At 60.6% G+C, this 24,644-nt stretch overlaps 3 protein-coding genes across 3 annotated transcripts; 2 read left to right on the forward strand and 1 right to left on the reverse strand.

Annotated features, from left to right (window-relative positions):
- Positions 1–1,153: 1,153 nt before the first annotated feature.
- On the forward strand, positions 1,154–5,209 carry PLBD2 (phospholipase B domain containing 2; the record flags this gene model as incomplete). The annotated part of the gene is made up of 12 exons (XM_080628362.1): positions 1,154–1,371; positions 1,456–1,549; positions 1,626–1,784; positions 2,270–2,370; positions 2,712–2,926; positions 3,000–3,094; positions 3,167–3,327; positions 3,417–3,512; positions 3,747–3,818; positions 3,930–4,082; positions 4,773–4,935; positions 5,042–5,209. The coding sequence occupies 12 exons, from the start codon at positions 1,154–1,156 to the stop codon at positions 5,207–5,209; spliced, it is 1,695 nt and encodes a 564-aa protein (XP_080484488.1).
- A 2,330-nt stretch (positions 5,210–7,539) lies between these two features.
- On the forward strand, positions 7,540–9,146 carry SDSL (serine dehydratase like; the record flags this gene model as incomplete). The annotated part of the gene is made up of 7 exons (XM_080629046.1): positions 7,540–7,707; positions 7,798–7,837; positions 7,917–8,056; positions 8,245–8,333; positions 8,419–8,646; positions 8,748–8,872; positions 8,953–9,146. The coding sequence occupies 7 exons, from the start codon at positions 7,540–7,542 to the stop codon at positions 9,144–9,146; spliced, it is 984 nt and encodes a 327-aa protein (XP_080485172.1).
- Positions 9,147–13,826: 4,680 nt separating this feature from the next.
- Positions 13,827–21,096, reverse strand: LHX5 (LIM homeobox 5; the record flags this gene model as incomplete). The annotated part of the gene is made up of 5 exons (XM_080628832.1): positions 20,353–21,096; positions 18,588–18,811; positions 17,222–17,499; positions 15,802–15,967; positions 13,827–14,194 (listed from the first exon to the last, which is right to left on the reverse strand). The coding sequence occupies exons 1-5, from the start codon at positions 20,523–20,525 to the stop codon at positions 13,827–13,829; spliced, it is 1,209 nt and encodes a 402-aa protein (XP_080484958.1). The 5' UTR covers positions 20,526–21,096.
- Positions 21,097–24,644: the final 3,548 nt, after the last annotated feature.

Genomic DNA, 24,644 nt, shown 5'->3' on the forward strand with positions numbered 1-24,644 from the left:
GGCCCCGGGGGATGCTGGTGGTACCCAGGGTCCCCTCCCGCCCCGCGCACCCACCGTGGCGCCGCGGCCCCGCTGCTGCGCGCTGGCAGCTGATCCCCCCCCCGCCCCGCCCGCGTCTTAAAGGGGCCGCCACCCTCCGCTCTTAAAGAGACCGCTCCTCCGCGGGCTGGGCTCGGAGCTCCCTCCTCATCGCTGTGCCCTGTGCGGGACACGCACCCCGCGTGATGCGCCCCTGTTTTGGGGGGGGCACCCTCTGAGGCCGGGCGCGCTCATCGCAGGCATGGTCTGAGGATGCTGCCCCGCTGGCCCGGCTGCACAGGGCGGCCCTGTGGCCGCACCGAGGAGCTTTGGCTGCTGACACAGGGGGTGCCCAGTGCTCCCCCGTTGCGGGTGCGGGTCTGGGCCGCTCGTACAGCACCGAGCACAGGGATCTGGGAGCGGTGGAACCGGGAACTGCTGGGCCTCCACCCGTGCAGTGTCTTTGGGGTGCTGCCCAGCCCGGAATAGCCCCGAGCATGTGGCGCCTTTTCCAGCTGATCCAATAAAGAGCATTACTGATGCTGCTGGGCACAGGGACACGCTCCAGCCCGGCAGCTCCGCATGGACCCGCACTGCGTGCCCCAGTTTAACCTGGGCTCCGGAGCTGTGGGGTCCGGCCCCATCCGTCCCTCCCCGTGTTCCGTGGCACGGCACGAGTGCACCAGGCCTCAGGCAGGAACCTGCGGTGGTGCTGGGGGTGACACCGCGGTGCACGGCCGAGGCGTGGGGACCCCACGGGGATGCTGGGGGGGCTCCGAGGCCCCTGCGCCCGCCCCACCGCGCCCCAGGGGGACTTTGCCCGCAGTAAACAGGGATTGCGCAAGGCCGGGCTGCGGCGCCGCGGGGCACCCACACCCCGCGCATCACCCCAATGGGGTCCCCACAGCCTGAGCCGCTCCCCACGGGCTGCCCCGGTGGGAGACACATGGGGGGGACCCGCTTGTGCTCCCCAACGGCGCGGCATGGCCGGAGGCGGGGGGCGCTCACCCTGCGCACATCGGCCCTGGGAACGGGGATGGATGGGGGCACCCGGGGCGGGCAGCGGGACCCCGACGGGGCGGTGCGGCCGTCGCAAGCCCCGCCTCTGTCCCTGCCCCTCCGCTCGGTGCCCGCCATGGCGGTGTCCGCGCTGCGGCCGCTGCTGCTGCTGTGCGCGGTGTCCGCGGCCCTGCCCGGGGCCCCCCGCGCCAGGACGAGCCCCGCTCCCTCCCCGCCGCCGCTCCGCAACGTCTCGGTGGTGCTGGAGCCGGGATCGGGGCTCCGCGTCCTGCCCGGCCGCCGCCCCGCCGCTGTCGCCTGGGCCAGCCTCGACGACCGCATCCCCGCCGTGGGGTAGGGACGGGGCGGGACGGGGGCTCGCAGGGAGCCGCCGGAGGAGGGGATGCCCCGGTTCTAACCCATGTCCCCCCCCCGCAGATGGGCCTTCCTGGAGGTGAGCACCAACGCCTCGTACAGTGACACCCTGCAGGCCTATGCTGCCGGGCTCGCCGAGGCGGCCGTGTCCGAGGAGGTAAGGGGGGACCCCTGCGGGATTGGGGTCTCTCTGGTTCCCGAGCGCCCTCGCTGAGCACCGCCGTGCCCCGCAGCTGATGTACATGCACTGGATGAACACCATGGTGGGCTACTGCGGCCCCTTCAAGTACGAGAGCGAGTACTGCGAGAGGCTGAGGGGCTACCTGGAGGCCAACCTGGGCTGGATGGAGGAGCAGATGGGGAAGGGGGAGGACCCCGAGTACTGGCACCAGGTGAGGAGGGGGTACCCCGCGCCCTGGGTGACCCCCTACATCCCCCCTGCTAACATAAGGCCAGGTTGGACACAGGGGCTTGGAGCAAGCTGCTCCAGTGGAAGGGGTCCCTGCCTGTGGCAGGGGTTGGAGCTGGATGAGCTTTAAGGTCCCTTCAACCCAAATCAGTTGGGGCTGTGATGGAGGCAGAGGTGCCTGGGTCCTGGCTGTGCTCCCTGCAGGATGACAGGGATGAGGATCCTCCTCCCCTGGATGAGCAGATCCCACTCGTGACTTTCTCCCCACACGTGCCCCTGTTGGGGTGCCCATGGAGTTGCTCAGCACTGCCTCCCCCCCCCCAGCCACCGGTGCTGAGTCACAGCCACATTGATGGTCATGCTCCCCCTGCGCCTCATCCTGCTTCTGCAGCAGCACCGGACCTGCTGTGTCCTCCAGCATCCCTCTGGGTGCCCCTGTGGTACCCAGCCCTGTCCCTGTCCCCATAGGTGCGCCTGGCCCTGCTGCAGCTGAAGGGGCTGGAGGACAGCTACAATGGGCGCCTGGACTTTCCCCGGGACAAGGTTTCCCTGTCACCCTTCGGCTTCCTGTGAGCTCCTTCTCAGGGGTGATGCAGGGTGGGATGAGGTCGGGTGCTGAGGGATGTCCAGCCCTGGCCCACTCAAACACCTTGCCCTCTGCTGCTGGGGCAGGATGGAGCCAAGGCTCCTCCGTACACCATGGGCTGGGTGGCGGGTACCCCTCCGAGCCTGCTTCACCCCCTGCCTCAGTTTCCTTCCCTCCCTGCTGAGCACTGGTGCCCGTGCTGGGGTGCGATGGAGCAGCACCCCCCAGCCTGGATATTGATGTGCAGAGAGCTCCGGATGGCAGCCCTGCTCCGGGGTTGCGGTGTCCCCCACTCATACCCCGTGTCTCGCTTCCGCCCCCCAGCCTGCTGCAGTTGGGGGGGGACCTGGAGGACCTGGAGTCAGCCCTGAACCGCTCCTCCCCACGGCGCGTCCTGGGCTCGGGCTCCTGCTCTGCCCTCCTGAAGCTGCTGCCGGGACATCGGGATCTCCTGGTTGCCCACGACACGTGGACCTCCTACCAGTCCATGCTGCGCGTCATCAAGAAGTACACGCTGCCCTTCCGCACCTCGGGTGCTGGTGAGTGAGCTGGGGGGGCTGCGTCTGACACCCCCCTCCTGATGCTCCCTTGCTCTCACATCCCCTTTCCCAGGCAATTCCCAGATCCCTGGCAGCGTCCAAGTGTTCTCCTCCTACCCCGGCACCATCTTCTCCGGGGATGACTTCTACATCCTCAGCAGCGGGTTGGTGAGTGGGGTCTGGTCCTCGGGGACCCCTCCATGGTCCCCGCCACCTTCCCAAAGCCTCCCTTCCTCGCAGGTCGCGCTGGAAACCACCATTGGGAACAACAACCCGGCGCGGTGGAAGTACCTGGAGCCGCGGGGCAGCGTCCTGGAGTGGCTGCGGAACATCGTGGCCAACCGCCTGGCGCGCAGCGGTGCCCAGTGGGCCGCCGTGTTCCGGCGCTTCAACAGCGGCACGTGAGGATGCGCTGGGATCCGGAGGCTGGGGCCGCGCGGAGGGATGCGGCTGGGTGCCACAGGGATGCTCCCTCCTCTCCCCGTGCCAGGTACAACAACCAGTGGATGGTGGTGGACTATAACGCCTTCACGCCGGGGAGAACAAGCCCGCCGCGGGGCGTGCTGACCGTGCTGGAGCAGATCCCGTGAGTAGCCCTGCGTTGAGCCATGGGGGGATCATCCCCTCTCCCATCCCCATGGGTTTGGGAAAGCCGCAACTGCCCCTACCCAATGGGTGGGAATTGGGTGCTGGGGATACAAATACAGGCAGGAGCTGCCTGTGCGGCTCTGGGATGAGGTGGGAATCCCGAGGGGGGGCTGCTTCCCCTTCCCAGCGTATCCCCATCCATCCCTTCTCAATGCTCTTCCTCCCCACACAGGGGCCTGGTGGTGGTGGCCGACCGGACAGAGCTGCTGTACCAGCAGGGTTACTGGGCCAGCTACAACCTGCCGTGAGCTCCATCCAGCCCCCATCCCATCCCATTAAAGAGGGGCACAGCCGATGCTGGCCTTGCCCCCCTGCCCCAGCACTGGGGGTGCTGACTCCCCCCCCTAAACCGCAGGTACTTCGAGGAGGTCTTCAACGCCAGCGGGACCCCGGAGCTGGTGGAGAAGTACGGGGACTGGTTCAGCTACGACAAGAACCCGCGCGCGCAGATCTTCCGCCGCAACCAGACGCTGGTCCACGACCTGGACTCCATGGTGCGCCTGATGAGGTGGGTGCTGGGGCCACCCCAAGCCCTCCGGGGGTCCCCCACAAGGGTTTGCAGCCCTCGGGGTGGTTGTTTCGTCCTGGGCTGCGTCAAAAGGAGCAGGTTGAAGGAAGGGATCCTGCCCCTCTGCTCTGCTCTGGGGAGAGCCCCCCTGCAGCGCTGTGTGCGGTGCTGCTGTCCCCAGCACAAGAGGGACATGGAGCTGTTGGGGCAAGTCCAGGGGAGGCCACGAGGATGCTCAGGGGCTGGAGCAGATCCTGTGTGGAGACAGGGTGAGAACATTGGGGCTGTTCAGCCTGGAGAAGAGAAGCTGCGTGGAGACCTCAGAGCAGCTTCCAGTGTCTGAAGGGGGCTACAAGGATGCTGTAGAGGGGCTCTTCATCAGGGACTGTAGCGATAGGACAAGAGGTGATGGGTTCCAACTGAAACAGGGGAAGTTCACGTTGGATAGAAGGAACAAGCTCTTCCCTGTGAGGGTGCTGAGGCGCTGGCCCAGGGTGCCCAGAGAAGCTGTGGCTGCCCCATCCCTGGCAGTGTTCAAGGCCAGGTTGGACACAGGGGCTTGGAGCAAGCTGCTTCAGTGGAAGGGTGCAGGAGTTGGAACTGGGTGAGCTTTAAGGTCCCTTCCACCCCATGCTGTGTCTCTGTGATGCGCGTTCCTCTCCCTGCCATCACCCTCCTCTCACTTCGCAGGTCCAACAACTACCTGCAGGACCCGCTGTCGCGGTGCAGGGGCTGCGACCCCCCCCAGAACGCAGAGAACGCCATCTCCGCCCGCTCTGACCTCAACCCCCCCAACGGCACCTACCCCTTCCCTGCCCTGCGCCAGCGCTGCCACGGCGGCACCGACATGAAGGTGGGAGCCAGGGCCCCCCTCGGGTCCTCTCTTTAGGGGTGCACCCCCTCCCACACCCCTTTGCTGATGTGTGTGTGTGTCCCCCCCCCGTTTTCTCTCCCCCCAGGTCACCTCCTCGGGCATGGTCTCCACCTTGGGGCTGGTGGCTGCCAGCGGTCCTGCCTGGGATGATGTGCCCCCGTTCCGCTGGAGCACGTCCCCGTGCAGCGCCCTGCTGCACATGGGCCACCCTGACCTATGGACCTTCCCCCCCATCAAGGTCCGCTGGGACTGAGCAGGCACCGGGATGAACCCGTCCATCCATGGGCATCCCTGTGTGGGAATCCCTCGTGGGGGCTGCAGCGTTGCCCCTGTGCCCACGGGACTGGTTTGGGTGCAAGGGGGGGTCCCCTGCACCCCAGGTTCTTTCTGCTTCTGCCTCTCGCTGCTGTGTCCCCGTGGTGCTGAGCTGCACTGGGACCGTGTCCCCTCCCAACCGTGGGGCTCTGGGTCCTTTCCCTGGATGCTGACAACGGGTTTTGGGGGGGCTCTTCCCAGGAAAGGGGGACCCCCCCTTGGGAGGCTGGTGCTGGCCTGCAGGCAGAGAGCAGGGGAGTGAACTGGTTTGGCCGTGACAAATAAAGTGCTCTGCGTGCAGCAGAGGGGGTGGCTGTGCTTTGCGCACTTCTGAGATTCTCTGGTGTCTCGTATAAGGGTTGGGCTCAAGCAACGGCTTTCTCCCCCCCCCCCCCCCCCCCCCCCCCCCAGCATTAACAGGATGCTCCCTGCTTCTTGGTGGTTGGGTGCACAGCTCTCCAGGCTGGGCTCTTCCGGGGTGCTGAGCTTTCTCTGGGTACCTGGTGTGGGGCTGAAATGGGGGGGTCCCACCACTCACCCCCCCCAGGATGGGGTGTCCATCCTCATCCCTTTTGCCTCCCCCTCCCTCTGCCACCTGTGATCCCCCAGCCCCAAAACCCCCGTTGCAAAATCCTCTTAGGGCAGCTCCCTTGATCCCGCTGCTTCGTTAGGAATAACGAGGTCATTACCGGGGGATTAATGAGCTGCTGCGGCTCCGCTTTGATGGCTCCAGGTTCCCACCGGGCCTGGGGGGCCCTGCAGCTCCCTGGGGGCTGCATGGAGCCGGGATGCAGCAGGGCTGGTACCCCTAAAGCTGCGATGGGAGCCCCGGAGCCATCCCAAGTCCCACTGGGATGGGTGCTGGGGGGGATGGCAGAATCCGTGCCTATGTCCCTGGTGTGGGGGCTCCCTGTGCCTCAGTTTCCCAGGGTAGGAGGAGAGCAGTGAGGAGGGATGGGTGCATCCATGCTGAGGAGGGCTGAGCTTGGCACCAGCATCCTCCCTATGAGCAGCGGGCTCTCCTTGCACCGCTTCCCAGCGCTGCCACCAATGGTCCCATCTGCAGGGAAGCATCTGCGGTCCCTGCGGCCACTGTGAGATGGGGGGGCTGGAGCTTGTGTGCCCCCATTGAAGGAATCCTCACCATATCCCATATTGCGAGTCCCCATGTGCCCAAAGCAGCGTGGTGTGGCCCTGCCTGTGATGCCCTGCGCTGCTCTGCGCTGTTCACTCTGAAGCCTAATGATGGTGGCAGGAGCAGGGGGTTGTTCCATTGCTGGGCAAGACCAGCTCCAGTTCGGATCCTGGGGCTGCAATCCCATAGCATTCCAGGTCTGTGACAGTGGGGTAGAGCCAAGGAGTGGGGGGGGTTCCCAGTGCATCCCATTTGGCTGTGTCATGCCCTATGCCAGCTCATGGGCAGTGAGTCCCCAGTTGGGACCTTCATACCCCCTGACCCCTGCTGCCACACAGGGGCTCATTCCATGGGACATGAGGCTGGGAGGGGGGGCCAGGGCTGCTGTGGGGCTTGGCAGGGCTGGCATAGGGGTGCAACGGCTCCTTTGGGGGCAATGGGCTCAGGTCGAATGGGCAAAGTCCTCCAGCCTGCTGGAACATGGACCAGAGGGCTTGTGCTCAGGTGCAGGGGTCTTACCCTTGGGGACCCCCAAAGTCATTTGGGAGCTGCCTCTCCTCTTCCCCCCCCCCCCCCCCATCTCCTGGCCTCCCAATGTCCCATCTGCTTGGCACGTGAAGGCTGCTGGGACTTGGCTGATCCTGGGCCACCGGCACCGTGCCCGTACCATGGCCAGGGTGCTTTTGGGCACGGATCCAGTGCTGTGGGTGCCAAAGTCCATCCGGCTGTGAGCAAACAGCCAGGGCAACGTCAAACTGCTGCCAGCTCACATGGGGACCGGGGACATCGGCACGGCCCCCCCAGCGTCACTTCCGCTGTCCCCAGACGCTGCTGTGGCTGCGGGCGAGGAGCTGAGCACACGCAGTAAGGACACGGGACATTGGGTAACCCCACCGTGGGGGCTTGGGAACATGGGGGGCTTGGGAATGCAGGATGCAGATGGGGTGGCCCCGCTTGCAATGGGGCTCCACAGGGAGGACCCGTCGCTGCGGTGCTGGGGACAGCCTTGGGCTCCTGTGGCCCCTATGGAACCAAGGTGGGCAGCGGGGCTGTGGGGAATGGGGGGAACCCATGGGGGGCAGCCGGTGCCTCACCCCGCTCTCCACGGCAGAGCATCCGTCACCACCGAGGCCATGGCAGCCCAGCCCAGCAGGGCCCAAAAGCCCTTCCACATCGTCTCACCTGTCCTGGAGAGCCTGCCCCTGTCCAGGGCCGCGGGTACCAAGGTGTACATGAAGCTGGAGAACGTTCAGCCCACCGGTTCCTTCAAGATCCGGGGCATCGGCCACCTCTGCCAGGAGGTGAGGGTACCCGGGCGCTGCTCCTGCCCTTAAGGGGCACAACGAGGGGGTAAAACCCATCCCTTCCCCTCCTTCTCTCCTGCCTTTCAGGCTGCCAAGAAGGGCTGCAGCCACTTCGTTTGTGCCTCAGGTAACCGGAGCTGGAGCAGGGGGCACATTGTGAGGGCTATGGGGGGGATCCAGCCCTTCCTGACCCCCGCTTCCCGCAGGGGGCAATGCGGGGCTGGCCGCAGCTTACGCGGCACAGAAGCTGGGAGTGCCGGTGACCGTCGTGGTCCCCAGCAGCACCGGCCCCGACGCCGTGCGCAGGCTGCAGGAGATGGGGGCAGAGGTGGAGGTCTCAGGACAGGTACCGCAACCTGGGGGTGTGTGGGGAGCATCTCTGTGGTGCGCGTGGCAAACCCCATCCTGCAGTGCCCCCCTCCTGCATCACCTGCACCCTGGCACTGCAACTGGTTTATGGTGATGATGGACCCATTTCTGGGGGGGGGGGTGAAGGCTGGATGTGGCCCCTCTGAGCCCCTATTACCTCCCCAGGTATGGGATGAGGCCAACAGGAGAGCCCTGGAGCTGGTGAAGACCAAGGGCTGGGTCAGCATCCACTCCTTCGACCACCCCTTGGTGTGGTGAGTGCAGCCGGTGCTCAGCTCCCCATCCCCATCCCCATGGTCGGGATGCTCTGGGCTGCATCCTCCCCTCCTCACGCCGCAGGCAGGGCCACGCCAGCCTGGTCCAGGAGCTGAAGGACTCCCTGGACTCCCAGCCAGATGCCATCGTGCTGGCGGTGGGTGGTGGGGGGCTGCTGGCGGGCGTCGTGGCTGGCTTGTGGCGGGTGGGCTGGCAGGACACCCCCATCATCGCCGTAGAGACGTGGGGGGCTCACAGCCTGCACGCGGCGCTGGAGGCCGGGCGGCTCGTCACCCTGCCCGACATCACCAGGTAAGGCTGAGCCGTGCGTGCGATGAGTTGCTGGGTCTCAGCCCAGCTCCGTAAAGGGTCTCAGGACCACCCCATCCACTTCTATTCCTTTCTATCCCAAGCGTGGCCAAGTGCTTGGGAGCCAAGACCGTGGCAGCGCGGGCGCTGGAGTGTGCCCGGGAATGCCACGTCATCTCCCAGGTGGTGGAGGACGCGGATGCTGTGCGGGCTGTGGAGCAGTTCCTGGGTGAGCCGGGTCGCTATGGGGATGCCACCGGGAGCAGCCTGTGCTGTGTTGGTGGCTCAGGGTGGCTCTTGTCCCCGCAGAGGATGAAAGGATGCTGGTGCAGCCGGCGTGCGGCGCTGCCCTGGCCCTGCTCTACACGGGGCGGCTGCAGCGGCTGCAGGAAGAGGGGCGGCTGCGGGCCCCGCTGGCCTCCGTGGTGGTGGTGGTGTGCGGCGGCGGCAGCATCCGGCCCGCACAGCTCCGCGCCCTCAAGGACCAGCTGGGGCTGGAGTGATGTCCATGAGGAGCGGGGCACCGCAGAGCCCGTGTGGGGTCCTCTGCCCTTCCGGAATCGTGGAACGGGTTGGGTTGGAAAGGACCTGATGATCACCCGGTTCCAACCCCCTGCCATGGGCAGGGATGCCCCGCGCCAGACCGTGTCACACAAGGCTGGCCTTTAACGTAACCCAAATAAAGCCTCTTCCCTGAGCTGGAGCCGCCACCTCCTCCTGCAGTCCCTGCCCAGCACACAGCATCTATAGAGGATGGGGAAACTGAGGCACAAGGGGTGGGTGAAGCCAGGGCTCACGCTGCAGGCAGGGATGGAGCCAGGGCCCTTCCTGCCTGTCCGAGTGCAGGACTGGGGTACACACACCCCTCTTTGCCCTTTGGATGTGCTCCTCCTCTTCACCCCCTGCTCCCTGTTGGATGCAGCTCCCCACCCCAATTAGCAAGCACTCCCTCTCTGACTAATTACTTTGTGACTGTCTTTATGCATTATTATTCTAATGATTATTAGTTATTACAATCTTCTCCCGTTCCTTCCGCTCTGTCTGTGGTCAGAAGGGAACAACACACGCAGACCCGCTTGTTGCAGTGATCGATTGGTGGAGCTCCCTGGCTGTGTTTAACACCCATGGGCTCCAGGGTGCACTGATGTGTGTGTGTGTAGACCCCATCCTGGAGCCACAAGATCCCCCTTTCCTCCCATAGCACTCTTTTTCCTATTCCCCCTTTTCCTCTAGGCTTTTCTGCTTACCTTCTCCTGTTATCAGTGCACCTCCTGTGGGGTTTTATGTCCCTCAATAAATTTCTCCCCTGTCCTTCCTTTCGTTCCTGGGTGATCATGGAACGATGGAATCCCAGCCTGGTTTGGGTTGGAAGGGACCTTAAAGCTCATCCAGTTCCAACCCCTGCCACGGACAGGGACCCCTTCCACTGGAGCAGCTTGCTCCAAGCCCCTGTGTCCAACCTGGCCTTGAACACTGCCAGGGATGGGGCAGCCACAGCTTCTCTGGGCACCCTGTGCCAGCGCCTCAGCACCCTCACAGGGAAGAGCTTCTGCCTAAGAGCTCATCTCAGTCTCCCCTCTGGCAGGTTCAAGCCATTCCCCTTGGCCTGTCCCTACAGGCCCTTGTCCAAAGCCCCTCTCCAGGTTTCCTGCAGCCCCTTTAGGCACTGGAGCTGCTCTAAGGTCTTGGTGGTGCCCCCGTTCTCCCCTCGGAGCAGAGGGGGCTCAGCCCCTGGGTCACCAGCAGCCCCATGAAGCCCTTTCTCCTGGCCAGGCCCCCCCAGCAGCACCTTCCCTGCCTCTCCCCATATCTCCCGGTGTCCAGGCCTGCTCCCCAGTTGCCTCTTGAAGGCCAAACCCCCTTAAATCAAATCTGCCACTCCATCGTGGCAATATCTTATGTAAAAAGGTGTTTCCAGGGAGCACCAAGGGCTGGAGAATCCTATTACAAGACACTCTATTAATTATAAGGAGTCAGCCCAACCTACTCCAGCTACTTTTTATCCCGGGTCCAAAACCTGATTATTTTCCACCTTCAGCAGACTTTCCCCTTCCCTTTTCCCAAAAAAAGGAGGAAAAGTCAGAATACAATATCAAATAGCAATGATGCTTGTCCAAAGGCTGGAAAGGGGAAAGGAATTTATCCCCAGGACTAAGGATGCTCTGCTGGGCCTGGGGGAAGCCGGGGGCTCACAGTGGTTTGTCCCCAGCATGGTCCCATGGAGGGGTTATTGACACAGGCTTGACGCTGGGTTTGGGGTGACCCCAACAGGGAGCTTTGCCCCCTTCCTTGCCTTGAGGGAGCATTTGGTCTTTGGGTGCCATCGGGGCAGGATTGGGCCAAGGCAGGGACAGGGGGGTGCAGGTTATGTAGGGGACATCCCACTGCGGGTGGCGTGGCCGCACTTGGTATCCCTGTCTTGGCTGTGATGTTGCTGTGGTGGGGATCCCTGCCTTGGCTGTGACTTGGATGTGATGAGAACCCCCATCTTGGCTATGATGCTGGACCCTGACCCCAGCTGCAGCAGGGACTCTGGCTGTGATGGAGACCCCAGCCCTGGCTGTGGCTCAGGGGCTGAGCCCAGCTGCTCCCTGTTCCGTGTCCTGGATCCAGCCCTTTCCATGACACCAAGCCGCAGGTGGGTGCTTGTGGGGATGGGGTGGCAGCAGTAGCCGGTGGCCAGTGAAGCGGGGCCAGGCTTCGCTCCTGCACCCAGCTCTGAGCTGTGGGTCCCAACTAGAAACACTCCTCAGTGCCAGTGGGTCCCTGCTTGGATGGGTGCTGAGCCCCAGCCTCGTGCACGGGAGGAGGCAGCTTGGAGCATCCCAAATCCCTCCCGCAGGCTGTTCCCTGTGGGTCCCAGGGATGGGATGCCCAGCAGCCTGCTGACAGCCCTCCAGTGTATGCCTCGGCTACAGTGATAACAATGATCATGATAATAGGCAGCACGTTCACCCACTGAATGACCTTGTGCTCACATTTATAACCCTCAAAACGATGCTGGGAGGGAGCTATTTAACAACGCAATGCCCCATCCTTATAACTAGCCCTGATCACCTCAACCTGGCAGGGATGGAGCAGAAGGGAGTGCCCAGCTTCAATCCTGCCTCAGTTTCCCCACCTTTTAAAAGAGGGGGAAGATGCTTTGTGTGCTGAGTGGTTGTGATGGTCTTGGGCTGAGGGATTCCTCAGGGCTCAGCCCGGCTCGTTTGCCACCCCATTATTAATGCTGGTAATGGCATAGGAAGGATAAATTCCACCACTTGACTGAACAGAGGGGAATATGCAGAGCAGCGGTTGGCTTTTCATAAATCATCAGTGCTCCGTGCTGCAACCCAGCCAGGACTTGAAATTCAGGTCAGGAGAGAGGGACGCTGCTAAGCCAGGCAGAGAAGGTAATTCATTCTGTTTATATCGGTTTCCTGCAAGCCAAGGGAGGGGGGAAGCTCTGCCATGATTGTGCATTTTAAATATTAGCTCAGAGCCGCAGCCGGTCGTGGGCTTTATTTGGTTTGGGATCTTGGAAAACAAGAGAGGGAAAAGCAGGAGAGATGGGGATGGACTGGGATGCTGGTGGGGACGCACTCCTCTCCTGCCTGCCCTTGGTGCCTCCGTGGTGCAGGTGGGGTTCAGGGACCCCCCCCGTGATGTGCATCCCAGTGTTCCTGTAGGGGTGCAGCATCCCATGGTGATGCTCTGCCAGTGTGGCTGCGGGTGCCTCTGGGCTGCTTCGGTGGGGATTTTAGGGTGTCCATATAATCCCTTCCCCAGGAGAATCATGTCCCAGGTTCTCTGCTGTGGGGAAGGTGCTGAGAAGGGGAATGTGCCCCCCCCCCCAGTGATGGAGAGCTGAGAGGACATAGGTGTTCTGGGGTACCAGGTGGGTGATACAGCAGCACTGAGGTGCCCATGGGACCCATCCTATGCAGGGGAGCTCTGGTGGTGGCTCCCCCCGACCCCACATAGTGCTGGGGGGGGACAATGGGGGAGCCCAACCAGCACCTCCCGTGGCCTTGCTTTTCTCTGAAGTGATCGCAAAACGAAACGAAAGGGACCAGGTGACCGAGCAGTAGGTAACTAAAAGGTTCTTTATTCACATTGAACAACAAGAGCCATTCACACTAACAGCCTCCGCAAGAGGCAGCGGGGACAGGAAACCCACGGCGCTTTCAGCAAACAACTTTTCCCCTTGCCTTTTCCATTCTCCTTCCTCTTTATTTTGTCATTCCCACTCTAGATATCCCCCCCCCCCGGCGCCACCCCCTCCCCGCCTGCGGAATAGAAAACCCTGGGAGCCTCCCGTGACTAAAAGTACAATAAATAATCAGTAAACACAAAACCATACTTTATTTGTTTCTCCTTTATACAAAATAAAGAAACTAGAAGCAAAAACTATGATACATCCGTAAATCGGCGGAGCCGCTGGGCATCGCTGGGGTGGAACTCGGTGGTGAGGCTCAGGGTTTGATTTCTGCTGTGGTGGTGCTATTGGGTTTGTCCTGGGTTATTTTCCTGGTTATTGTGGGGGTTCGTTTCCTGTTATTGGATGGGGTTTTGCCTCTTTCTGTCTTTGCCACCGTGTGGGAGCCCAATCTCAGCCAGTCACTGGGGCAGCCCTGGACACCCCCCTCCACACCCCCTCTAAACCAAAGACCGGGTCCAAACCCACCTTCTCCTTGGGGATAAAATGCGAACAACGAAAAATCAAGGCAGGGAAGGGGCTGGGGGGAGGGGGTTATTCCTGCTTTCCCCCATTTCCCCCCTGCTGCGATGTGGTAGGGGATAATTAAAAAGGATGCTAATGAGCAGGGGGGAGCCCTGCCAAGCGCCCCCCGTCCCCACCCCCAGGAGCCGCCGGGGCGGTGGGACCTGTGTGTCCAGGCAAGTTCAGCTTTGGTCCGAGAGGCGGGGGTCCCGCTGCCAACGGGGGTCTTCAGGGCTGGGCACCATTCCTTATTCCCCCCCCCCAGTGCTGGGGGGGAAGGTGCCGGGAGGGGGAGGTAGTGGGGTGGCCCCAAAGTCCCATGTGGAGGGAGGGATCTGCAGTGATTGGAGGGGATGCAGGGATGCGTTTTGGCATCGGACTGGGGTCTTCATCCGTGGGGTGGGGGGGGACACGCGTGGGGTGGGGGAACACGGGGGTGTTTTCCCCCTCCCCACACACACACGTGCCCACACCAGGCCTACCACACCGCTGCCTCGCTGAGCTCCGGGTTGGGGTGCGAGAGGGCCCCGCTGTAGCCGCTATTGCTGGACATGGAGAAGGGTGGGCTGGGCCCCCCGCTGAAGACCTCCCCTGGGATGGGGTGCAGCGAGCCGGTCATCCCCGGCTCGGGGCTGGGGGTGTCGGGATGCGAGATCATATCCGTGTACCTTTGGTTTTCTGAGGAGTGGTGTCCGCTTAAGGGGGGCTCCAAGGGTCCCAGGGGTGTGGAGCCGGGTCCTGAGTTCTGAAGGTAGCTGGAGTCGGCCGGGGACTGGGCTTGGGAGGGCGGCCCGTGGGGGAAAAAGTCATAGTTGCCTCCCGGTCCGTAGTAGTCACCTTGGTAATCTGCGGGGAGGGAGGGAGAAAGATGGAGCTGGTCCCCCAGGGATGAAACCTCTGCTGCGCCCCATTCCCAACCCTGTCCTCCCCGCTGGGCACAAATCTGGACCCGCATTGCCACCCATGCCGAAATATGCTGCTGGCTCCTGGGGCTCAAAGACCCAACTGCAAATCTGAGCTCAACCTAAGGGAGAAATAAGCCGGTCCTCAGGGCTGCAGTGCTCACCGTCCTCTCCCTGCCTGGCCTGGAGGGAGGAAGGGGATATAGGAGGGCAAGGAGCTGGGGCAGCTCAGGGGGAGGATGGGCTCAGTTGGATGCTTAGTTAATGCCCTGAATAATATATATGTATATAAAGGGAAGGGGGAAACGATATATATAAGGGAATGGGGGAAAACATATATGGGAATGAGGGAATGGATGTATAGAAGGAATGGATGTATAAAGGGAATGTGGAAAAACATATATAAGAGAATGGGGAAAAGATATGTATAAAGGGACACGGCCCTCAGTGATATGGTTTAATGGACTTGGCAGTCCTGGGGTAACGGTTGGACTTGATGATCTTAAAGGTCTTTTCCATCCTAGTTGATGCTAGGATTGTAGGAATGGGGAAAACATATATATACGTATATAAAGGAAGAGGGAAAAGATATGTACAAGGAGAATGGCAAAACCCATATATGTATAAAGGAACAGGGAGAAGGTGTATAAAGCGAATGGGGAAAAAACATATGTATAAAGGAATGGGGAAAAACATGAGGGAAAAAGAGAGAGGTATGTATAAAGGGAATGGGGAAAATAAGTATTTAAAGGGAATAGTAAAAAACATATAAGGGAATTGGGAAAACATGTATATATAAAGGGTATGGGGAAATATATATATATAAGAGAATGGGGAAAAAACATATGATTAGGGAAGGGGAAAAGATACGTATAAAGGGAATTGGGAAAAAAAATATATAAATGGAATAGGGAAAAAAACTCCAAAAATACAAGGGAATGGTGAAAAATATATGTGGTGTGGGAAAATCTATATAAATAAAATGGGGTAAAATACATATAAATGAGGAAAAAAATAATATATATATATATATATTTAGCAGCCTAGAAGGGATCTGGAAACTCACTGAGAGCAGCAAGGGGTGCGTGGAAAGCCCCTCATAGGAGGGGAGGCTTTGAAAATGCGGCTTCGGGGGGGCTCTGCACGGAGCGGGGGTAGAAAGAAGGCGGCGGGGCCGCCCCGCTGCGCCCATCCCGTCCCGTCGGGGCGGCGGGGGGGGGCCGGCCCGTCGGCAGTGACCTTCCATATGCTGCGGGCCCGGGAGGTAATTGGAACAAATGCGGCCTGAAAGGGGCACAAAAGCCCCGCAGCTGGGGCTTTGTTCGGGAAGAGGAGCAGCCGCAAGGCCCGGGGAATGGGCGTGGGTGCGAGCCTGCGTGGACGTGTTTGTGCATACGGCGGGGAGCGTGTGCATGGACGTGAGCACGGGGAGAGCCGGGATGCTGCGGCGGCAGCGTCGTCCCCCCCCCCCTCCCGAGAAGCGGGATATGGGAGGAACAACGGGAAAGAGGGAGGGAAGGAGCGGGGGGACACGGGGCAGCGGTCCCTCACCTCCGTAGTACGTGTAGGGTGTCGAGCCGAGCATCTCGGACTCGTCGAGGCGGCCGCCGAGGGGCCGCATCCTGCGCGGGCTGCGGAAGAAGGCATGCCGGCGGGCGCCCAGCGCGCTCAGCTGCTTCATCCGGCGCTCCTTGGACCGACGGTTCTGGAACCAGACCTGCGGCAGGGCCAGCGTCAGTATCCAAAGGGAATGTGGGTACCAGGGACACCCCCTCCCCATGTTTGGCTAGGAGTGGCTGGAGAAAGGGATGGAAATCTTGCACCCACCTGGTGCAAAAACCCACATGGGTTTTCCCATGTTTTAATGACAACCCACCCCTCCTGCTGCTAGTAACCCCAAAACATGTATGGGGGTACACACATCCCCCCCCAAATAACCAGGCTGCATCTCCCTGCGCACATCCTCAGCCGATTTGTGTCTACAAGGGAGAGGGCAGCCAGAAAATACGAGAGGGAGAATTTTCCTCTATGGGTAGGAAGGAAAAGGGAGGAAAAGCGGGGAGGAAAAGGCAGGGAGGAACTCTGGATGGCGGCAGAAAGCAGGCTGCAGGGAGATGAGACCTGCTGCGGCGGGCAGGGAGCCGGAGGAAAAGCTGACCGGTGGGGATGGAGATAACAGGGAAGGGGAAGATGCAGCCGACTCTCTACGGGGCATCGTCTCATCCACGGCACAGGCCACCAGCCTGGTGCGGTGTCTGCATTATGGCCCCTCTCCCCTCTGTATCCCCCGGGATGGGGCAGCTCAAGGGAAGGAGCACATCGCGCTCCTCCGGGGCCCTTCTCCTGCTTCCCTCTGCTGGGAGCCGGGAATGGCAGCTCTGCTACGGGCAAAGCCGGGGAGTCCTCCCCTATTAATGCCTTTATTAAAGCCCATTAATCCCTGTATTTCTGCAGGGATTTTCTTAACGGGGGCAGTGCAGTAAGGAGGTGCCGGGCTGCCTGCAGAGAGCAGCGACTTCTCCTTGCTTTCCCAAGGCTGGAACATCCATCTCCTGGGCACGCTGGAGAGTCCTGACGTTGAGGCCTCAGACTGGCTTATGTTTTGGGATTGATTTTCATCTCTCCCCATGGGATCGGTGCATTATAGCACAGAATGGGGGATCCCCGCTATCCCACTGGAGCGTGGGGTGGGAGCAGAGGTGTGATGCTGTCAGGGGATGAACGGGATTTGCCTGACCCCGTTTCCAGAGCTCATGGGACCAACCTCAGTGTCCCAGCCCCTTCCCTGCACCTGGGGGAGACCGTGACGGCCTTGAGCTATCAGGGCTCCTCCAGCACCCCTTTTCCTTCCCTTCCTATGCGGGATTTTTCCCTGCCATGAGAGGAAACGGCCCCATGAAGGACTGGTGTTGTTCTATGGTGGGAATGATGCCACATCACGCCATGGGGCCACGGGCTGGGGCTGCGCTACCTGGATGACTCTCATGTTGAGGCCGGTCTCCTGGGCCAGCTGCTCTCGGATGTGGCGGGTGGGTTTGGGGGTGGCGGCGAAGGCAGCTTTGAGGGTCTCCAGCTGCTTGGCTTTAATGGTGGTGCGGGGCCCCCTCCGCTTGGTGCCCGAGTTCTGCTCCTCGTTCTCGTTGTTGGTGGTCTCCTTGTCCGAGGAGGTCGAGTTGTCCGTCTCCTTCGTGTCGTCCTGCATGGGGTCCTGGAGATCCGGGGACAAACTCCTGTCTGTACATGAGGACACTGTAAAGGAGACCCAGAGAGGAAGGGGGGGGGGGGGCGGATGACTTAGGGGAGACATCGACCCCCCTTCTCCTCTGCCCTCCCCAGCCCGGCTGCTTTCCAGGAGAGGGGTTGGGGGGTGCTGGAGAGCAGCAAGGGGTGCAGATCGCTTCTGCCCCCCTGGTACCCCGAAAGCATCAGCCCCCCAACATCACACAGAGCTCCAAGTAAACTCCGCCCGATCGGGCCCTGTGCACCAGGTTGTGCTGTCCGGGGGCAGCTGGGGAGGGGGGGATCCCCCGAGCCCCCCGCGCTCCCACATTCCCCCCGCCTGCGCCTTTCACACCGGAAAGCGCCGCAGGGAAAAATGCGGCCGGTCCCTGTCGGGGCTTGGGGAGGTGGGGGCCCAGTCGCTGCCTTGAGCCTGGCTCACCCCCCCCACGCAGCCACCCCTCCTCCCGGGGCCCCTGATGCCAGCACCCCCCAAGGCCATGCTCTACTCGCCTCGCTCACAGCAGCGGCCCCACTGACTGACGTGGCAGGATCCGGCCCCGGGTGCTGGACGGAGAGAGAGCCCACGGAAGGGGGTGAGCACAGGCGCCCGGCATGGCTGGGACAGCGGGAGTGGGCCTGATCCTGCTGTCCTGACGCAGAGACAGCTTCCAAGGAAGTCAAATGGGAGCTTTGCCTCTGGGTTGAAAGGAGGCGAAGGATCAGGCCCGCGGCGCGGGGGTTCCGGGCACACTCGCAGGGGGATGCTTCCGGGTTGGAAGGGGGGGCATCGGGCTAGGCCGAGGGGGGGGGGGGTCCTGGTTCCCCATCGCCGGGGGCAGGAGCCCGGGGGAACGGGAGCGATGCTGCGGGGCTGCACCTCTGCCACCGCTTGTCCCATGCGTGTCCGCATCCCTCGGGGGGTGCGATCGCAGAGGCTTCCACCCGGATTGAAGGCTTTCACCCCACATCCCTCCCTCTCCCCGCGCATTAACGATGGGGGTCGGGCTGGCTGCGGGGTGCAGACCTTTATCCCCCCCAAAACCAAAGCTGCGGGAGGGGGGTCCCGGCCGGTCCTGCCGGTGGCCGGGCGGTGCGGCGGGCAGGGCCGCTCGTACCTGAGTTGAGGCTTCCTTCCTTCAAACTGGGAGAGTTCAAGTAATCCTCTTTGCAAACAAACTTGTTTTCGTCTATGATGTAGAGCTCCTCGCCCGTGGAGAGCTGCTTGTTGCAGACCATGCAGGTGAAACAGTTCAGGTGAAAGACTTTATTCCGCGCTTTCCGGACGAGGTCGCTGGGGGAGATGCCCTGGGAGCAGCCGGCGCATTTGGTACCAAACCTCCTGCGGAGGGGGAAGAAAAGCGAGAGCTGGGAGCCCCGGCGGCGATGGGGTTTCTGTACCGAGCCCCCCTGCTCCAAATCCCACCGCGGGAGTCCGAGCCTACAGCATCTCCCGCTGGGAGATTTGGGGGAACAGGCGATTCCTTCCCCCCCAACCCCGCTGTCCCTTTTAGGGGGAGGATGAGGAGGGAGCATTCACCCCGCAACGCGGAGGGTGCGGGCTTCGTTCCAACCGGTGACTCCGGGAAGGGAACGGGAGGTTTCAGGTGCCGGCCTGAAAATCCCGGCGAAGAAACGGGAATGGTGGCGGCCGGAGCGACGGGAAAAGGGAGCGGCGGGTTCGCGGGGCACCGCGCCCCCAGGACAGAACAACGGGAGGCGGCGGAGGAGGCAGCTCCGCTCCCCAAAGTGCCCCCGGGGCCCGGCGCCGTCCCGTTCTCCAGGGGAGGGATTTTTCCTTGGTCGGGAATGGCGCTTTGGAAAGCTCCGGTTTTCCTTCTCTTGGCTGGAGGCAGAGCCGGGTTTGTTGCCTTGGTTTGGGGGTTTTTTTTGTTTATTGATTTTTTCCTCAGGAGATGCTTTTTTAAAAATTAAAATCAATTCCAGGGAATTCGAACGGGCTGGGAACGGTTCCGCGAGGAAATAAACCCCCCAAAACAGTAAAACAACCGACAAAAAACCCACAAAGGAATCACCCCAAAACCGCCAGCCAAAAATAAAACACCGCAAACAAAAAAACCCTCCAAAACCAAAACCCCCGAAATCAAACAAAACCCAAAGCCAACAACAAACTACCGAAAAAATCTCAATCAATGAAAACAAACCAAACCAAACCAAACCAAAACCCCCCAAATAATAATAATAAAAAGACCCCAAAAAATCCCAAAACAAGCAAAAAAAGCAAAATAAAAAATAAAAATAAATAAACCAACACAACCCCAGACCCCAAACCAAACAATAACCCCCCCAAACCATGGCGCGGGGCCGCCGCTGGCGGGTCCCCGACTGCTGCCAGGCCCTATGCAGGGTCCCCCCCTTTTTCCCCTCGGGTCGTGCACAACTTCTGCCTCCCTCGCTGCTCCCCGTGACGTTGATGTAGTGGGAGCATTAGGAGTCATAAGTCATCGCCCCCCCCTTCCCTCCCCGGCCCCTAATTTCCTCAGGGGAACCTTATCGCAGTCATTAGCGGCGTTTAAGGACCGGTAAAAAGCGGGGGGGGGGGGAAGGTTTTGGCCACCGGCTTCACCGGGGCCTGCTGTCCCGGGAACGGGGCGAGGAGCGACACCGGAGGAGCGGGGCCCGGTGCTGGTGGAGGCAAGGTCATGGGGAGACTCGGGGGGGGCACGGCCTCGCCGCCCCCCACCTTCCGCTGCAGCAGCGGCCGAAGCGCAGCCCCCCTGCGCTTCCCCCTCCGGAGCGGGTCCCCGGTGGAGAGCGATGGGCAGGGATGCGGGGAGCCCCCCGCAAAGCTCCGGGAGGCCGCGCACGGTGAGAAGCTCGGCACCGTTCGGCGAGGTGCAATGGAGAGGGGGGGATTCTCACCTGAAAAAGTCATTTTTGCAATAGAGTTTGCCTTCCCTGGAGAAGCATTTCTCGGTGAGGTTGCACTTGCACTCGCAGCACTGGACGCATTTGATGTGCCATGCCCTGTCCAAGACGTTCAGCAGGAACCGGTCCAAAATCGGCCTCTCGCAGCCCGCACAATGCACCATCATAACCTCCGCCGGGGATGGAGACGCGCAAACGAGAAGGAAAAAGGCAGGAAAAAAAAAAACCACCCCGTCGCCGGCACACGGCGACGGCTCAAAAATGCAGGAAAAAAACCTGGATAATGGTCAAATCACAGAGAAATAGAAGAGGGGATAATGAAAAGATTTAGGGGAGGGCAGCGAGGCGGCTGTCAAGTTCTTCCCCTTCTTCTCTCCGGAGCATCGGCGGCGGGAGGGGAAAAAGAATGTGCCCCCCTAAAAATAAAAAAAAAAAAAACCAAAAAAAAAAAAAAAAGGGGGGGGGGAAATTTCCAAATCGCCCCCGAGAAATAATAATAATAATAATAATGATAATAATAATAATAATAATTAGAATAAACCCCCCAACCCAACCCCCCCCCTCGGTCCTTCCGGAGCGTCCCGGGAGCCGGCGGAGCGGCGGCCGCGCTGGTGGCGGGCTCTGCGGCAGCGGGCGCGGCGGGAGGGGTGCATGAACCCCCCCCCTGCAGCCGGCAGCCCCGGTGCCTCGCTGAGCTCCGCCGCCGCCACTCTCATGCTGTCCCCATCGCCAGCTTTGTCCCCCGCCTTAGTAATTCGCGCATCCTTATTCAGATTCGGTGACGTCGGGGTCCGCGTCGTCCCGGCCGCGGCCAATGGGAGCGCGGTCACCATGGCAACCTCTTAATTTATAGCATATCTAAATTGGCTCCAGCCTTGTGCTTGGCACAGAGGGAAAAAAACAACGCGCCTCTATTGTTGAGGGTGGTTGTACCTGGGCCGGCAAGTGAGTACGCACCTGGCTGCGCCGGGGGGGCCCCCCGCGAACCACGCTTCCCCCCAAAAAAACCTTTTTCTTTGCTTGTTTTCCTTTAAAAGGGGGGTTTAGGGGGTCCCGGGGCAGAGCAGCGCCAGGTTTGGGGCTTGATTTAGTCTTTTACTTTGATTTAATTTTAGGGTTGGTTTTGGAAGAGCAACAAGCGGGGAAAAGCGGGAGGAGGGTGGATTTTGGGGGGGGGGGGGGGAGGCGGCTACTCCGCGCAGCGTGGCAGGATGAAAAGTTGCCTTGGCTGCGCGCTGCGCGGAGGTATGCGCACCGCCCTCCCCCCCCCCCCCCAACAACCGCCCCCTTCGGCCTTTGTCCCATGGGCTTTCCGCACTCCGCGTAAGTCGCTGGCGACCCCCGGGGGGAGGCAGCGCCTCCGACACCGTTGTTTCTCCTTAATTCCAGGTGCGGCGGAGCGGTGGTGCCGGAGGGGACGCATGGAAGGACTGGAGCCGGCACAGCGGTTTTGGGGGGCTGAGGAAGGGGGTTATGGGGGTTCTCCAGGAGCGGCGCGGCCGGTGTGCAGGGCAGCACGACCGCTTCCCCGTCCGGTTCCCCCGGGGTTCGGGGAGGAAATGGGGCTGCCCTGGGGGTCGCGGGGGAGGTGAAGGCCGGAGGAGGAGGAAGGCGGCGGGGCAGGTGAAGGCCGGCCCTCCCCTTCCCGTCCGTTCCTCCTGCCGAAATACCTAAATCTCTAATTGTTTGTGCTATTTTCCCCCCGCGGAAACGTGTCTGGTAACGCCAAAAAGAATCAAAAAGAGGAGAAAGAAGAAAACCCACCCGCCGCGATGCGAGGAGATCGGAGGGGAAGTGGTGGAGGTTTTGTGTGTGCCCTCGGGTTGAGGGTGCGTGGAAAGAGCGAGAATCGAAATATGAAAATGCAGGGAGAAGAAGGTGGTGGAAAGAAATAAAGAAAGGAAAGGGAAATAAGGAGAGAAAAATAGAGACGGAAAGAGAGAAAAAAAATTAATTTAAAAATAAAAGGAGAAAGGAAAGGAGAGAAAATGAGCGAGTGAAGAAAAATAAATTAACGAAAACGAAAAAACAAGAAAAGGAAGGAAAGAAGGATAGACGGAAGGAAAAACGGACTGAAAAAGAAGGAACAATAAGAGAAAGAAAAAGATGGTAAGGAAAAAGAGATAAATGAGCGACAGAATAAATAAAGGGAAATGAAGAAGGTAAGAAAGAAGGCGGAAATCAAGAAAAAATAAAAGAAGAGGAAAAATGAACAGGGAAAATAAATAGGAGGAAATGACGGCGAGAACGGAAAAGAAAGGAAACGAAAAATCAAAGCGCGAAGGAGCGAGCGAGGAAGAAGAGGGAAAGGAAAGGAAACAAAGGCAGGAGGAAAAAGAAAAGGAAGGGAAGAGGGAAGGAAAGAAATAAAACAGGCGGCGAGTGCATTAAAAGGGGAAGAAACGGGCAGGAACGTCGAAGGGAGGCAGAGGGACTGCACCGGCGGCCGATCGCGGCCGCGCTCAAGCCGCGGCTCTGCCCAAATTTTCGGGGCCAATGTTCGGGGGATTCTGGGGCCGCGGAGCGGGGCCCTGCCCGCTGCGGACCCCGGGTTTCGGGGAAGGCTCCGAGGGGGTCCGGTAGCACCGGGGCGGGGAGGTCCCGGCCGGTTCAGCCCCGCTCGCAGCCGCCGTGAGTCTTTCATTCCCGCGGAGAACCGCAGCCCCGACGGCGGGGCCGGGAGCAGCGTGCGGGGCCGCGCCGTAACGGGCTCCTTGTGGATAACGGTATGGATCGTGTGCGGATGAGGTTCTTGTCCCCACGCACACCCTCAAGGCCCTTGCTACCGGTTGGTGCCTGTCCCCTGTGGTGCAGGATTGGGGAGGCGATGCCAGGGGGTCCCGCTCCCCGCTGCCGCGCTCAGCGCCCTTTTTCGTTTGGAAGTAAAAGAATAAATAAAGCCGAGGAGGGGGAAAAACCCCAAAGCCCCAAATAACCCCCCTCCGAGCCCATCAGCCACGTTCTCTACGATACCAGCCTCATCATATCCGCCTATATGTAACTAATAAACCTATTGTGTTTTAACAGGGTAACGCACGGAGAAGCAGCGTCGCTTATGCGAGATGTTGATGGAATTTATGTATTAAAAAAAAAAGAGAAAAGCCCCTTTTCAAGAATAAAGTGTATCAAGTTACAACCCAGCAGACGGCAGAGGGATAAGTGAAACAGACAAAAGACAAACAAGATAATAATCTGTTTCCAATCAGTTAAGCCCTGTAGAATTTGTAATACGCGGTTTGCATATTCCCCCTGTGTTTTGTAATTAATTATCTATCTGCTAGGATGCTCCGCCGGCGACTCGGGTTGATATTTCCAACTCTTTTTGGTTGTAGGCCGGGAAGCGCGGAGGAAACGCGGAGCAGCGCGGAGCGGGGCCGAGCTCCGCTGCTTTGCCCGGCCCGTGGAAGCCGAGGCTGGGCGCGGTGGGAGGCGGAGGTTCCGCACCGCTCCGCGCTCCTCCACGGGGCTGCTGCGGGAGGGAGCGCGTTTGGGGAAGGACGGGGCTTCTTCTCCCCGCGTCCCCCTCCTTTCCCCTGGTAGGAGAGGGGGGACGGTGCAGGTTTTAACATTAAACAAACCCAGCAAGCATCTCCTCGCCGGGCCATAGGCGTTTCTGAGTGACTGCGTTACAAATTGTAAATTTAAATAGCTCACAGGATTCATTACCTCCCGCGTCTGATTTCACCCAGCCGTGAAAAATTGTCCTGGTGTACCACTGAGAAAGGGTTTGCTGCAAAGAGCCGCAGCCTAATCACCAGCTTTCTCTCGCCAACAAAAGTGTAATTATTTTGTTTTGGGTGTAAATATAACCCACGGTACAAGAAAAAAAAAGAGAGAGAAGAAGGAGAAAAAGAGATAAACCCCCAGCAGCGCCTGCATGCATTATAGGGGCGTTTAAAAAGATCCGTCCTAAATTAATACCAAGGTTAAAAGGGGAAGGCAGCTGGGACATGGAAATTTCCGTATTATTGGGGGGAAAAAGGGGGGGCGAGGTGCGTGTAAATGTGTGTGTATGTGTGCGGGTTCACCCGCGGCAAACAATGCTCGGAGCCCCACGCAGCCCCCCCAGGGCCCCCCGCACCTTCTCCCCTCCATCTCTCGCAATACGGGGCCCCGATGGAGGGGTTCTGGAGTGTCCCCCTCCATCACGGGTGCTGCGGAGTGGGGTTGCCCCTCGGCAGCTCTTTGCTCCCCGTGGGTGTTTTTGTAAACGGGGGTGGGTGAAAAAGAAAGCAACCAACTCCTCCCCCCCCCCCCCCCCCCGACGACAACCGCGGCCCAAACGC

The sequence above is a fragment of the Psittacula echo genome (assembly GCF_963264785.1).
Source record: "Psittacula echo genome assembly, chromosome: 13".
Lineage (NCBI taxonomy): Eukaryota > Metazoa > Chordata > Aves > Psittaciformes > Psittacidae > Psittacula > Psittacula echo.